This window comes from Schistocerca cancellata, chromosome 9 (assembly GCF_023864275.1).
Source record: "Schistocerca cancellata isolate TAMUIC-IGC-003103 chromosome 9, iqSchCanc2.1, whole genome shotgun sequence".
Lineage (NCBI taxonomy): Eukaryota > Metazoa > Arthropoda > Insecta > Orthoptera > Acrididae > Schistocerca > Schistocerca cancellata.
Window position 1 is genome coordinate 112681761 of NC_064634.1, and position 13591 is coordinate 112695351.

Sequence of the window (13591 nt, forward strand, 5' to 3'; positions counted from 1 at the left end):
CGATTCAAACCAGACGAAGCACGTGAAAATGGAAGGGTATCCGTATAAATACGGACGGAGTGCCTGACACATAGCAATGGCTACCTGGTAAAGCTTAACTGCTAAGCTTTCGACTCGAACCAAACTACTGTAGCTGTATCGTCATTCATTCGACCTAAATTGTGTCTCATATTACAATGGACCAACTTTGTTTCGATTTGGAGGTGCGGCCTAAAACTTTTCTCTCCCCTTGAATTTCGAGTCTCAAATTTCCAGTGCGGCTTAGATTTGGGATTTTTTTTTTCCTTTATTTCGAGTCTCATTTTTCAGGTGCGGCTTAGATTCGAGTGCGGCTTAGATTCGAGTAAATACGGTATTCTGGGTACTTCCTCTCCATGTGCTATCTTCTGGGGCAACTCACCATCACATAAAATCTTCTTGCAGCAGAAAAAGATATGTGCAGAGTACACCCAAGGTCCTACTACTGTAATCTGTTCTAAAAGTTCGGGGTATATTTGCTCAATTATGAGTTTCTTGGCTGACAATCCTGCCCACTATGAAACAAACAAAATGTTCCATAATCGCAATCCAAGGAGGAAGACTGACCTCCAGTGTGGAATAAAAAATCTAACTCGGGTGCAGAAAGGTGTAAGCACTCTAGTGCTAGAATTTTCAATTCACTGCCGAATTCCATCAAATGCCTAAAGAGTAAGAAAACACTATTTAAAAATAATTTAAAGATACGTTTACTTGAAAAATCCCTTTAATTATTAGATTAATTTTTTGACAGAGAAGCATAAAAGTTGGGAACATATATTCACTGCAAGTTTGTCAGGTTTTATCAACATGTGTTAGTCTTTGTCTTTATCAACACTTTATTTTTTTCTGTTGTATTTTTATATTGTGTACTTTCCCTGCAACTGTTTTTGTGAAATAACTTACGTCCTACGTCTGTTTTTGTATAGTAACTACTATGTTCTATGAAAATATATTTGTATATTCTTTAAGTCATTCCACATTCTGGAATCTCACACACATTAAAGAATCAAATATGTATATAAATAAATAAAATAAAGCTTATGCAATAGTGGACATCAATATAAAGGCAGGAGAGTTCCATGAAAGTAATATTACATCATCTGAAGCATACACTTACCAAATTTACTATGAAAGTAGTGGGTACACTTAGACATTAACAATCGTGACTGAATTACAAAGTTTCTTTCACACCACAAGTAACAAAATAAAATGGAAATTACATAAAGGCACCCATTGTCATGTGTTTTTGCATTGTTAGTAATTCATCCATACTTTGTTGTTCTTAATTACCTCAAAAATTCTGTTCAGTTTTGTTAGGACTGTAGTTCTCTCAGTGAAATTTTTGCTCGGCTTCTCATATCACTCTTTTCAGCTCACATTTGGCCTAAAATTGCCTTCCATAGTGATAAACACACCTTACAAGTATTCCATGAAGTTTTTCCATGGGGATTCAAATCCGGGCTACGTGCTGCTCAGGGCAAGACATCAGTATCTGTATCTTCAAAACCACTTTTGGGTTATAGCAGAACCATACACAGCTGCATTACCTTGTTGAAACATTAGGCTTCCATCCCCCAGGTCCTCATGCATTCAAAACAATTCTGTTTCTAGCATCTCAATGTACACAGAGTTCATTCTAGTGTTCAGCCAACCAATGCGATTTACCTTTAACGCAGAAGACTCCCAATTATCTGCTGCTCTGTTCTCAGACCATGCCAACAACCTGAAATTCATCCTGCCCAAACAGATTAAATTACTACTACTCACTGAAGATCACTTTATTCCATTCTGAAGTCCATCACATATGTTTTCCAGCAAACTACAGTATAAACTTTTTATGTTTGGTTGTTAATGAGGGTTTCTGTAGTAATTTCTTGAATGTGAGATGTTTGTCATATGACAATTTGTGGTATACGTCTGGCAGTTGTAAATCTGCAACAAGTTGAGAAAAATAATGGTTTGTGGCACTTGCTTTGTGCAAAAACAACACACTATATGCTTCAGATAATTTTCCACTTTGCCCATTTTTCTGTTCTGTCCACATTGTGCGCCCAATCTAACAAAATTACCAACCAATGTACAGGGTGATTCAAAAAGAATACCACAACTTTAGGAATTTAAAACTCTGCAACAACAAAAGGCAGAGCTAAGCACTATCTGTCGGCGAATTAAAGGAGCTATAAAGTTTCATTTAGTTGTACATTTGTTCGCTTGAGGTGCTGTTGACTAGGCGTCAGCGTCAGTTGATGCTAAGATGGCGACCGCTCAACAGAAAGCTTTTTGTGTTATGGAGTACGGCAGAAGTGAATCGACGACAGTTGTTCAGCGTGCATTTCAAACGAAGTATGGTGTTAAACCTCCTGATAGGTGGTGTATTAAATGTTGGTATAAACAGTTTACAGAGAATGGGTGTTTGTGCAAAGGGAAAAGTTTTGGACGGCCGAGAACGAGTGATGAAAATGTAGCACGCATCCAGCAAGCATTTGTTCGCAGCCCAGGAAAATCGACTCGCAGAGCTAGCAGAGAGCTGCAAATTCCACAATCAACTGTATGGAGAGTCCTACGAAAAAGGTTAGTTATGAAACCTTATCGTCTGAAATTGGTTCAAGCACTGTCTGCAGCTGATAAGATTAAAAGAATCGATTTCTGTGATTTTATCCTTGCTCAAATGGAAACAGATGAATCTTTCGTTTCAAAGATTGTGTTTAGTGATGAAGCAACTTTTCACACTAACGGGAAAGTCAACCGTCACAATGTCTGTATATGGGACACTGAGAATCCGCGGGAAACAACTCAGTATGAATGTGACTCGCCTAAGGTGAGCGTTTTCTGTGCCATTTCAGCCAATAAAGTTTTTGGTCCCTTTTTCTTCGAAGGTAACTGGACTACAGTATCTGGAGATGTTAGAGAATTGGCTGTTCCCTCAGCTCAAACAAGAAGCACAACAATTCATATTTCAGCAGGATGGAGCGCCACCACATTGGCACTTATCTGTCCGTAACTAACTGTCCGTCAACTACCCGAGGCGATGGATCGGCCGCCAGGCAGCCCGTAACAGAGCACTTCATCACTGGCCTCCAAGAAGCCCTGATCTTACCCCCTGCGATTTTTCTTATGGGTGTATGTTAAGGATATGGTGTTTCGGCCACCTCTCCCAGCCACCATTGATGATTTGAAACGAGAAATAACAGCAGCTATCCAAACTGTTACGCCTGATATGCAACAGAGAGTGTGGAACGAGTTGGAGTATCGGGTTGATATTGCTCGAGTGTCTGGAGGGGGCCATATTGAACATCTCTGAAATTTTTTTTGAGTGAAAAAAAACCTTTTTAAATACTCTTTGTAATGATGTATAACAGAAGGTTATATTATGTTTCTTTCATTAAATACACATTTTTAAAGTTGTGGTATTCTTTTTGAATCACCCTGTACTTTAACAGTTCTTCTTTTTGGCAATTTGACGATTAGATAGTACCGTTTGCTCATACATACCAATTTTTGCTTTTTCATCACATAACCGTTTTCTGCATGGCAGTGTCACAACTGTTTTATGTACACAACATTCACTATCACTAATTCTGTCCATTTCCATCTACAGCAAAGGCACGTACACACATACTAAACACCACACACAGACGACTCCCTTTATACCGAGTTCTACTCTCTACCACCCATATCACTGACATCTTGTATATACTGTACTACCAACATCAAATGGTTCAAATGGCTCTGAGCACTATGGGACTTAACATCTGAGGTCATCATCAGTCCCCTAGAACTTAGAACTACTTAAACCTAACTAACCTAAGGACATCACACACATCCATGCCTGAGGCAGGATTCGAACGTGCGACCGTAGCGGTCGCACGGTTCCAGACTGACGCGCCTAGAACCGCTCGGCCACACTGGCCGGCGTACTACCAACATCAAATGCAATACCATTCGACTGCATTTGTCAGTGTATTAGATTTCATACTATTGCATATACATTACACACAACTATTCCAACTGACATTAATTTTCCAGCAAATATTCATACCTTTATACTGATTTCCACTACTGATGAGTCAGATTATACTGTTCTCTTTATATTGAATTTTGGCTACATACTGCTGTAACTTCTGCACACATGTTCTTTTTCTTCTTCTGCTTTTACGGCCTCATTGGACCACTTCAGTCAATCATTTCTGGTCCTCTTCTTTGGTATTTTCCCCTTCCGAGTGGCCCAGTATCTCTTCATTCGTTCCGATGCTTTTCGTCGTTCCTCATCTGTAAATACCCTTTTCATTGTATGTCGTTTGTCAATTTTTGGTTTAAATCTTATTTCTGTGTCCCTCAACTTCTTTAAATTTGGCGTTTTGTTCTGCAAATCATCCAGAGTTATTTCCAGTACTTCCATATCCTCTCTTATTTCCTTAAGCCATCCTCCTTGTTGTTTCAAATTCCAGAGTTTCTCAATAATTTTCCTTGATAATCTGGTTTCTGGTGTCCTCAGAATGTGACCACAAAAAGAGATTCTTTTCTTTCGTATAGTATCGGTGCTGGGCTCCAGTTCTCTGTTTACCACTTCATTTGGAACTATCCGCCATTGCCCAGCTTTTTGATATTTCTTATTTATGCATGTTCTAGCAATTCTTCTCTCTACTTTTAAAATTTTGTCAATTCTGTTTTTCTGGGTGACTTTAAAAAGAGTTTCACTTCCGTATGTAACCTCTGGTTGAACCACCGTCTTGTAATGTTTTAATTTTGTTTTAATTGATAGACATTTTTTATTGTGCGTAGACCATGTTAGTTTTTGAGCTTTTACCATTTTATTAGTTCTTGCTCGCCATGCAGGTTTCTCGTCCAATTTGTGTGTTATAATTTCACCCAGGTATTTAAATTGTTTCACTATTTTAATTTCCCTATTGTTCACTGTGATGTGATCTATTACAAGTGGATCCGTTACCATTATTTCAGTCTTTTCAAATGATATCTGGAGTCCTAATTTTTGTGCTATATTTTGTAAGCATGTTATTTGTTTCGTGGCTTCCTGAATATTATTAGCTAGTAATGCTAGGTCATCAGCAAATCCCAAGCAATTTAGGTTTATTTTATCTTTCTTAGTTCCAATTTTAATATTCATAGGATTTCCCTTGTACCATTCTCTCATTACATATTCAAGAGCACAATTGAATAGCAATGGTGATAAACAACCTCCCTGTCTCACCCCTGTTTTAATCGTAAATGGTTCAGATATTTCTCCTCTAAATTTTACTTTGGATTTGGTGTTTATTAAGGTTAACTATCATTTTTATTAATTTAGGATGAAGTCCAAAATTCCTTAATATTTTCATCATTGAAGATCTATGGATGCAATCATACGCCTTTTTGAAATCTACAAAGGTTATGACTAGTTGTTTTTGCCTTCTTTTGAAGATATCCATAACTAACTTCAAGGTGATTATCTGTTCTGGGCAGCTTCTCCAGGATCTAAATCCTCCTTGATATTCTCCCAGTTCCAGTTCCAGTTGATCTTTACAGCGGTTGTATAGTATTCTTGCCATGATCTTATACGTGCAGTCCAAAAGGGAAATTCCTCTGTAGTTGTCTGGATTTGATTTTTCTCCTTTCTTATATAATGGATGTATTATAGCAGTAGTCCAATTTTCTGGTAATTTCTCTTCATTCCAGATTTTTACTATGCATTGGTGTAATGCTATCTTTACTGGTTCTGCTGCATATTTCCAAAGTTCAGCAAACGTTTGATCTTCTCCACTTGCTTTGTAGTTTTTGAGTTCTTTCAAAGCTCTGTAGACCTCATTAATTGTAGGTGGATTTATTTTTTCTGCTGGTGTTTTAATTGGGGTTTCTGTGTTTATCTGAAGTAGTTCTGGGGGATCTTCACAATTTAGTAACTTGTTAAATGTTTCTGCTAGAATTTCTGTATTTTTACTATTGCTATGGGCTAGGTTATTATCTTTATCTTTTAACATTAATGTTGGAGGATCATATCTTTGTAATTGTCTGCCAAATATTTTGTAATAGTCTCTAGAGTTTGTTTTTTCACTATTTGTTTCTATCATTAGAAGTATATCTTTTTGGTACTGATGTTTAACTCTCCTTATTATTTTTTGTGTTGTCTTCCTTTGTTTTGCGAGTTCCAAATATGATTTTTCTGTTTTTTCATTTTGATGCCTTAACCAGGCTTGGTGTCGATCCAACACTGCTTCATCACATTCATCGTTCCACCACTGGTGTTTTTTCCTTGTATTTATAGGGGCAACTTGTTCAGCTATTTGTTTCAATTTGGGAATTATTTCTTCCAGATCATCTGTTATTTTTATATCCCTGGTTTGTGCTTCATAATCCTCATTTTGTATCAGTTTATGAGGGTCATAGGTTCTCTTCTTCTTCTGGTGGGATTTTTTCTTTGCTAAAGGGGTTAATTTAATTTTAATTTTTATCATGTAATGATCTGATCCGGTATCTGTCCCTCTCAGTACTTTCACATTGTAAATTTCCTTGTGGTAATTCTTGTCCATGCAGACATGGCCCAGTTGCCATTCTCCTTTTTTCCAGTCTGGATGTTTCCAAGTTTTTAGTTTACTTGGTCTTCTCTTAAAAATACGTCGACTTTGAGATCATGTCATGGTTTCTGCAAAATTCCACTAGTCTTATGCCATTTTTGTTAGTTCTTCTTTGTGCTGTCCATTTCCCTATTATATCTCTATATCTCTTTTCCCTTCCTAACTGGGCATTGAAGTCTCCAATTAAAATTTTGATGTGATTTTTATTAATGTTATTCGTCGTTTGATCCAAGAGCTCCCAAAATTTTTCTACCTCTTCTCTGTGTTCTTTATTATGACAGTTATATTTGTTGTTGAATCCACCACTTGTTTAAGGTTACTAGAAATTACCACCAGTGAGTTGGTCCATTTCCAACATTTATTTGTTTTCCTCCCAACATGCAAACAAGCCATATTGTCAATTCTTGACCAAATGTCTGCTGAACTGCATTGAGAATACAAGATTACTTTTCAGTCCATTACATGGGTGACTGCCCAGTGATTTACAGTTATTAATTTAAAAATAAATTGAAATAAAAATTCAAACTAGGCAATTCATTCGGCTGGTACAAAGCTTGTGAACTGTTTAGTTTCATTTCAGATTCTGATAAGTCATCATTTCCTTTACACAATTAAGGTTTAGGCTGATTCCCTGAATATGCAAGTATGGGAAGTAGATGAAAGGAAGGACATTATAATCACATTTACAGTTAAAACACTTTATTTGCAGTTCAAAATACATTGGGGGAAAAGCCTCAATCTTGGAATGAATTAATTTCAGAGACATGGCAGATCTATCTAATCTTCCCACTAAAACTAATGGCACAAGGTAATGTAATGACTATAATCAAAGTTGCAAAACTAATGTTCTTTGTTTAAAGCTATTGACTCATTGTCTTACAATGTCAAAACAATCAATAGTTACTTCATTAACTGAAAATAAACTTACAGGGTGAACATGCTAATGTTAATTTCCACATGGAACCATGGTAATAGGGTAAAATAGGCACAGTGCATTTACATGTTTAATGGAATACTGTTGGCAGTCATCACTGTGGAACAACAGGAAAGCCTGGGATGTGTGAACAGCTATTTTCAAATAGCTGTCAAGAAAGCAGCGAGCAGACAACATGGTTTGTATTAACAAAATTAAACCAAGGAATATGCAATGTACTGGAAAAAAAAAACAACAACAACAACATGGCATTCCCTATCTCAAAACCTCAAAGCATTTGTCATAAAAATAAAATTAATCTTGTGACCAAAATTAAAATGTAAATTAATGTGGAACATACATAACCTCTGATCACTCAGTCTTCTGAATCACTACACGAATGCTCAGTAACTGTAGCTTCCTTGCATAACATGACATATGTTGACTTTGCCATCTCACAATCCAACTATCCTTGACCTTTGCAAGAGACCAATCTATGACAAACTTCATCCCAAAACATCAACAGATAAACATCAGTCCATTGGTAGCAGCAATCTAAGACAAGCTTTCATAACCCAACGTAACCATGGACAATCTGCAAAGAATATCAGATGGTTTCAATTTTGTAACTCCACACACACACTTTCCTAATAAATCACTGGTTACCTAAAACTACACACCCACTGCCTAAAAAAAACTAACATTGTCAATCTGTAGAGGAAAACAGTGATGTAACGAACAAAACTGTCACAGCACTTTATTGCCTTCCCCTCCAGAATTATTATTAACATATTTTCTGGAAAATTTTGTTTGTCTTTGAGATGATTTGGCACCACTGTGAGCTGCGCCCCTGGGTGTGATAGACTTCCCGCCCCTTCCCCTCACTATGCCAGTGGGTGACATAGCTCCAATTTTCTGTACTTCAATATGGAATCTGTATAGCAAGTCCATATAACATCAGCTAACAGATTTTCAATGTGTTTCAGGTCAAATATAAGTTATTTCATACACAATTGTAAATCCATGATGATTAAATTTTATCTTTCAGTGTTATGTACTATTTTAAATTAAAATCTTTTCAAAAGTGACTGATTATTTAATAACATCTATAACTTACATTTTCAAACTGACAAAACAACCAATACACAATTAACACATTTAAAAAAACATAGCCACTCACAATGTATGCAATGATGCAGAGCACACACAACAAAAATAGTTTATATTACAATTATTTAATGTGCACACATGCATGCACCCGCACATGCACACGCACCCTCACTTCACAACTATCCTGTGCAAGTTGATGTGAAGTAAAGGTGCACAGCTCTTCCAAATCACTATTTACTCTGTCCATCTGTGCGTACAATGAGTATTTGTACACACATAGTAAAGTCTCATCTCCTCCTGCAAAGAGAACATATGTATATATTATTGCTAGTTTTTGCCAAGTCTTAAAATTCATAAACTATAATCTGTTTACAATAAATGATTAGTCACAGGTAGCAAATGTGTTTAATAACAATTTTTTAAATATAGCACTAGGCATAGGGACAAACTGTTCAAGAGCAAAAAAATAAAAGCTCATCTGGTTTTGATAGTGTTTCAAATATAGTATCAAAAATCTGTTCCTGTGTAATAAACATGGTCTTATCTGAAATATGTAAGGCATCACTATCTCAAGGCATTTTCCCAGAGAGACTGAAACATGTGGTTGTTAAAACCCCTCTTTAAGAAAGGTGATAAGAGGGATGTCAATAACTACTGACCTGTTTCAGTGCTAACATTTTCTAAAATTTTTGAGATGATGAGGTATTCTAGAGTACTATCTCACCTTAGCAACAACAGTTTGTTTCAGAAGGGTTGCTTTAGTGAGAATACAATTTATACATTCACTCACCAATATTAAAAAATTACAAGTATTAAATAATAAATTAGCGCCGACTGGTATTTTCTGTGACCTATAAGAAGCATCTGATACCAACCGTCTGTTCTGACCTATGAGATCACCAATATGGCAGAAATGGCTACTTCTGACACATACAAACTAACGACAATGACATCACTACACACATGCAAACAGGGATAAAAATAAAATGACACAATGTCTCACTCCAAAAATAAAATGAAACTAACAGTACAATGGCAGAAAATTTGGGCTTAGGATGGGAACAAGCTAAAAAACACAGCACACCATTCCAAAACAAATAATAAAAAGTATTTAAATTATGTCATTCTGCTAAACCATGTAAAGTACAGGAATCTGACACTTTCCCTGAGCTGCAGCTACAAAAAAAACTCCACAAAGTGGAATCAGGCATTTACCTAGACCTATACAGTTCAATCACAGATACTGATACCAAAAAACCCCCCTACACGCACACAGGCGCACACACGCCCCCGGTCCGAGCCACCAGAACTCTAATCAATTCCATGTTGTTGCCACAAACGTGACACCTAACATATTAAATGATAAGGTCAAACATCTGCAGAAACTGTATGTCAGACATCATATCATCACTCATCTCAGAATGTAATGATACACTCGTGAACTTCACTGTCATATCCATAACTGACAAAAATGCAATAAAAATATTAGACTTCTTTCCGCATACCAAACAAATCAGACCTAACAAAAACCCCAAACATATAAACAAGAAAAACCCTAATAACTCAGTAAAAACACTTCCACAACTGATGTTACTGCAACAACTACCTAAACTCAAAACCATATTAGCATGATGGCAACCAAAACTCAAACGAAAACAATATCACATGTTAAACTCAGCACGTCCACAAACTACCATCAGATGGCATGACCAAATACAACAACATGACAACTACACATACAACCAACTCAAAAACTCCACACCATACTGATGACACACACTGCAACACCATTTTGTCACAGGTCAAAGCAGACGAGGGTGGAACCTGGTGCTTCCGTTGACCTGGAATATTACTATGTGAATCACAGTATACTCCAAGGTAAATTGACATTTTATGGGAAGGGTGGTATAGCCAACCAAGGGTAAATGTCATATCTAAACAAAAGAATGCACAAAGTTGTACTTAGTAATTCAAACAATATAGCTCTGGGACATAAATCTGACTGGGGAGAAATCACGTATGTGGTACCTGGAGGTTCAATCTTAGGTCCACTACTGTTCCTCATACATGTGAACAATCTTCCATCCAGTATACAACAAGCAGAATTAATTCTTTTTTGCAGATGACACTAGTATTGTCATCACCAGAAGCATATGTACAATACAGACGTAATGGTAAACAAAGTTCATAAACGTATCATTCTTGTTTTCTGTAAATGATCTCACCCCCAATTATAAAAAGACAACATATTCTGTTCTGCATATCTGCAGGTACTACACCAATGATAAGTGTAACACATGGTGAGGAAATAATAAATAGGGTGTAAACCTGAACATTCTTAGTGGTCCATATGGATGAGAATTTAAATTGGAAAAAAATAAAAAAAAACACATTTTGGAGCTCCTAAAACAATTTAGTTCTGCCACATTTGCACTCTGAATCATTGCAAATCTTGGGAAGAGAGAAATCAGTAAGTTGACATACTTTCATTAATTAACATCATGTTGAACAATGTTCTGGCGTAACTCGTCTTTGAACAAGAAAGCAACAAAATTTTTGATTACTTACCTATTGATATAAACTGGACAAACAGCAAGGCAAAATTTGATAAAGTGAGAAAGTTTCTCCCTGACAATTCCTATTCCATACAAGAATTTATGTTATTGTAACATGAAAAAAGATGGTGTGCAGGAATTACTAGCCAACGGCTTAGCCGCAGTGGTAACACTGATTCCCATCAGATCACTGAGGTTATGCACTGTCGGAGCTACTTGGCTGAGAAGTAGCGGCAACAGTCACGAAGATTGACAACAGCCAAAGATCTGTGTGCTGACCAGATGCCCCTCTATATCCGTGTCTGGTGATGCCAAAGGGCTGAGGGTGAGATGGTGGCTGGTTGGACAGTGTGTGTTTTTTGTTGTAGGAATTACAAACTCTTCTGCGTATTTAAAAAAAATAGAAATGTTCAGAATGTAACCACATGTACAAATTGTGATGTGCATGTAAAATGACCTGTTTCACAGCATGATGACCTGTCACTTAAAATGTTCCATGGAACATGTACCTAATTAACCAAAGAGGTGGAACATACAGTGACTACCCTGGAACCCATGTTATTTCCATGGAACTTTGTAGAGGACTTTTAAGCATTAACATGTTTTTGTAATTTCAACTATCTGTGGCAAATCTGCAGACTGTTTTGAGGGGTACCATAGATTTCTGTGTACCAAGGATGTCTACATTACAAATAACTGTAATACTACTAAATCTAATCTAAATGGATAGATAAAACTACTCAATCTGGGTATAACCCAATTTGAGAAATATATGAATCTTTTTAACCAATACTCTTCCAACAACTGTAATATATTAGTTAGAAATACGAACTGTGACAGTCTTCGCACTTAATCTAATTTTACACCCAGATCAAGTTGTTTCAAGTTTAAATTTAATGTTTTAAATGTAATGTGTGTACTACAAACCTCAGCTCTCCTTGTCTGTGCCTGGAAAAACACAGCTTCTCTGTGATTACATTTCGGACAGGGATGTTCCTCAGTTCGTGGCAATGTAGGGTCAGAAATAACATCTGAGACAATATGCGTTAACTCACTGCAGAAAGAAGAAATATCTGTCACAATTGCGAAAACTTAAAATAGTGTCAGTATAAAGAATATTGCTTTGATTTTACTTACTCTATTTCGTGCATAATTTTGTTGACATAAATGCAATTGCTATCTGCTACTTGCTTGTAATCACAATTGCGGCACTGAAACATAAAACAAAGATCCAATAACAGTTGCAGTAGTAAATTAAAGAGTGATAATAGCTTCGTCAATGACACACACATATCGAGAAGCTTTCATCATCGCTCATTATGTATATCAAACCTATCAAATAATAAACACAGGAGAGGAGAGAAAATCAAATGAACGTCAACATTTCTGGTCATGACCTAACGAAAAATTTTAGTGAAATACAAACAATGTTTCAGAAAGGACAGTCATTTACAATTCAAAGGAAGGTTTGCGCATAATTTAAGGTATACTTACGGCGTACAAAAGTACTTTGTTTTCCTTGTCTTCTTTTGGGTACAACATGTTATTACTGAAATGAAAAGGATCGAAGTTTATCAAAAATTACTCAAGTTTCACCCTAGTAAGAACTGTATATTATTTACAAATTGCAGTTTATTAATCCCAAGACGTTTATTTGCTTGTTAAGTACATTATGGTTACACCAACGTAAATCTTAAATATTTTCACATTAAGTAAGAAATAAATTTACCATTCCTGACAGAACCTGATTCCAACGAAACCTGGCCCATCATCATGAGTATCGTACCCCGGTATTCTGGACATGTTTTCCTCTTACTCACTACACAGCTACTTTCTGCGCTCAGTCCTGCCTACTGCCTAGCAGAGCTTGTTTACCAGCAAACAGAAACAGCTAATTTCCAAAGATGTTACGAGTCTACCATTCGTAAGGCATGTTTCCACAGGCAACAAAAACTTGCAAATGTATCCCCCCACTTCGCTTTCGGAGACTTGTATTCCACAAGTATGGTGGGAATTTCTACTGGCACAGTTTTCAAAATAACCTCAAATGATGTAATTTGTACCGACGATTGGTGTGGTTGAGCTCAGGAGACAGCAGAAACGACGAAGAAGAGAAAAAGGACACCACAAATACTGGAAACGGGAAGAGATTCTCCATAGAAATCATTTATGGGTGTCAAACACGCTAATGAAAGAGTTATCTGCAGGGAACGAAGTGATATTTGACAATCATTTCAAGCAAAAATTAGATACACGAACATGAGTCATCATGACAAGATCATATCAAGTTACAATTGACAGCGAGGTACCTAGCAACTTGGAGGCACTCACCCTACCATATATGCTTGCTACACTCCTAAATGGACAATTTCTAAGTTTTTATGCGACACTATGGCTGTTATTTACAATACCCTAAGGCATACTGG

The 13591-nt window shown here is 36.6% G+C and overlaps 1 protein-coding gene across 3 annotated transcripts; it reads right to left on the reverse strand.

The window, feature by feature from the left end:
- Positions 1–1785: 1785 nt before the first annotated feature.
- LOC126101620 (DNA-directed RNA polymerase II subunit RPB9) lies at positions 1786–13060 on the reverse strand. Of its 3 annotated transcripts, none has more exons than XR_007522357.1 (6): positions 12895–13060; positions 12660–12714; positions 12303–12376; positions 12093–12219; positions 7867–8907; positions 1786–1950 (listed from the first exon to the last, which is right to left on the reverse strand). XR_007522357.1 is itself a non-coding variant. In XM_049912305.1 (5 exons), exons 1-5 carry the CDS (start codon positions 12966–12968, stop codon positions 8845–8847), a joined length of 393 nt encoding a protein of 130 aa, XP_049768262.1. In that variant the 5' UTR covers positions 12969–13060; the 3' UTR covers positions 7270–8844. The 3 variants fall into 3 exon arrangements, 1 of the variants encoding a protein (XP_049768262.1); XR_007522358.1 differs by lacking the exon at positions 1786–1950 and having other exon boundaries at positions 7270–8095; positions 8681–8907; XM_049912305.1 differs by lacking the exon at positions 1786–1950 and having other exon boundaries at positions 7270–8907.
- Positions 13061–13591: the final 531 nt, after the last annotated feature.

What these genes read in the sequence shown, in the direction of transcription:
- LOC126101620 (XM_049912305.1), bottom strand. Translation starts at nt 12,968, where the DNA reads ATGTCCAGAATACCGGGGTACGATACTCATGATGATGGGCCAGGTTTC. An exon ending in ACAAAGTACTTTTGTACGCC is followed by an intron (nt 12,377 to 12,659) that starts GTAAGTATACCT and finishes TTTATGTTTCAG; the next exon opens with TGCCGCAATTGTGATTACAA. An exon ending in AAAATTATGCACGAAATAGA is followed by an intron (nt 12,220 to 12,302) that starts GTAAGTAAAATC and finishes TTCTTTCTGCAG; the next exon opens with TGAGTTAACGCATATTGTCT.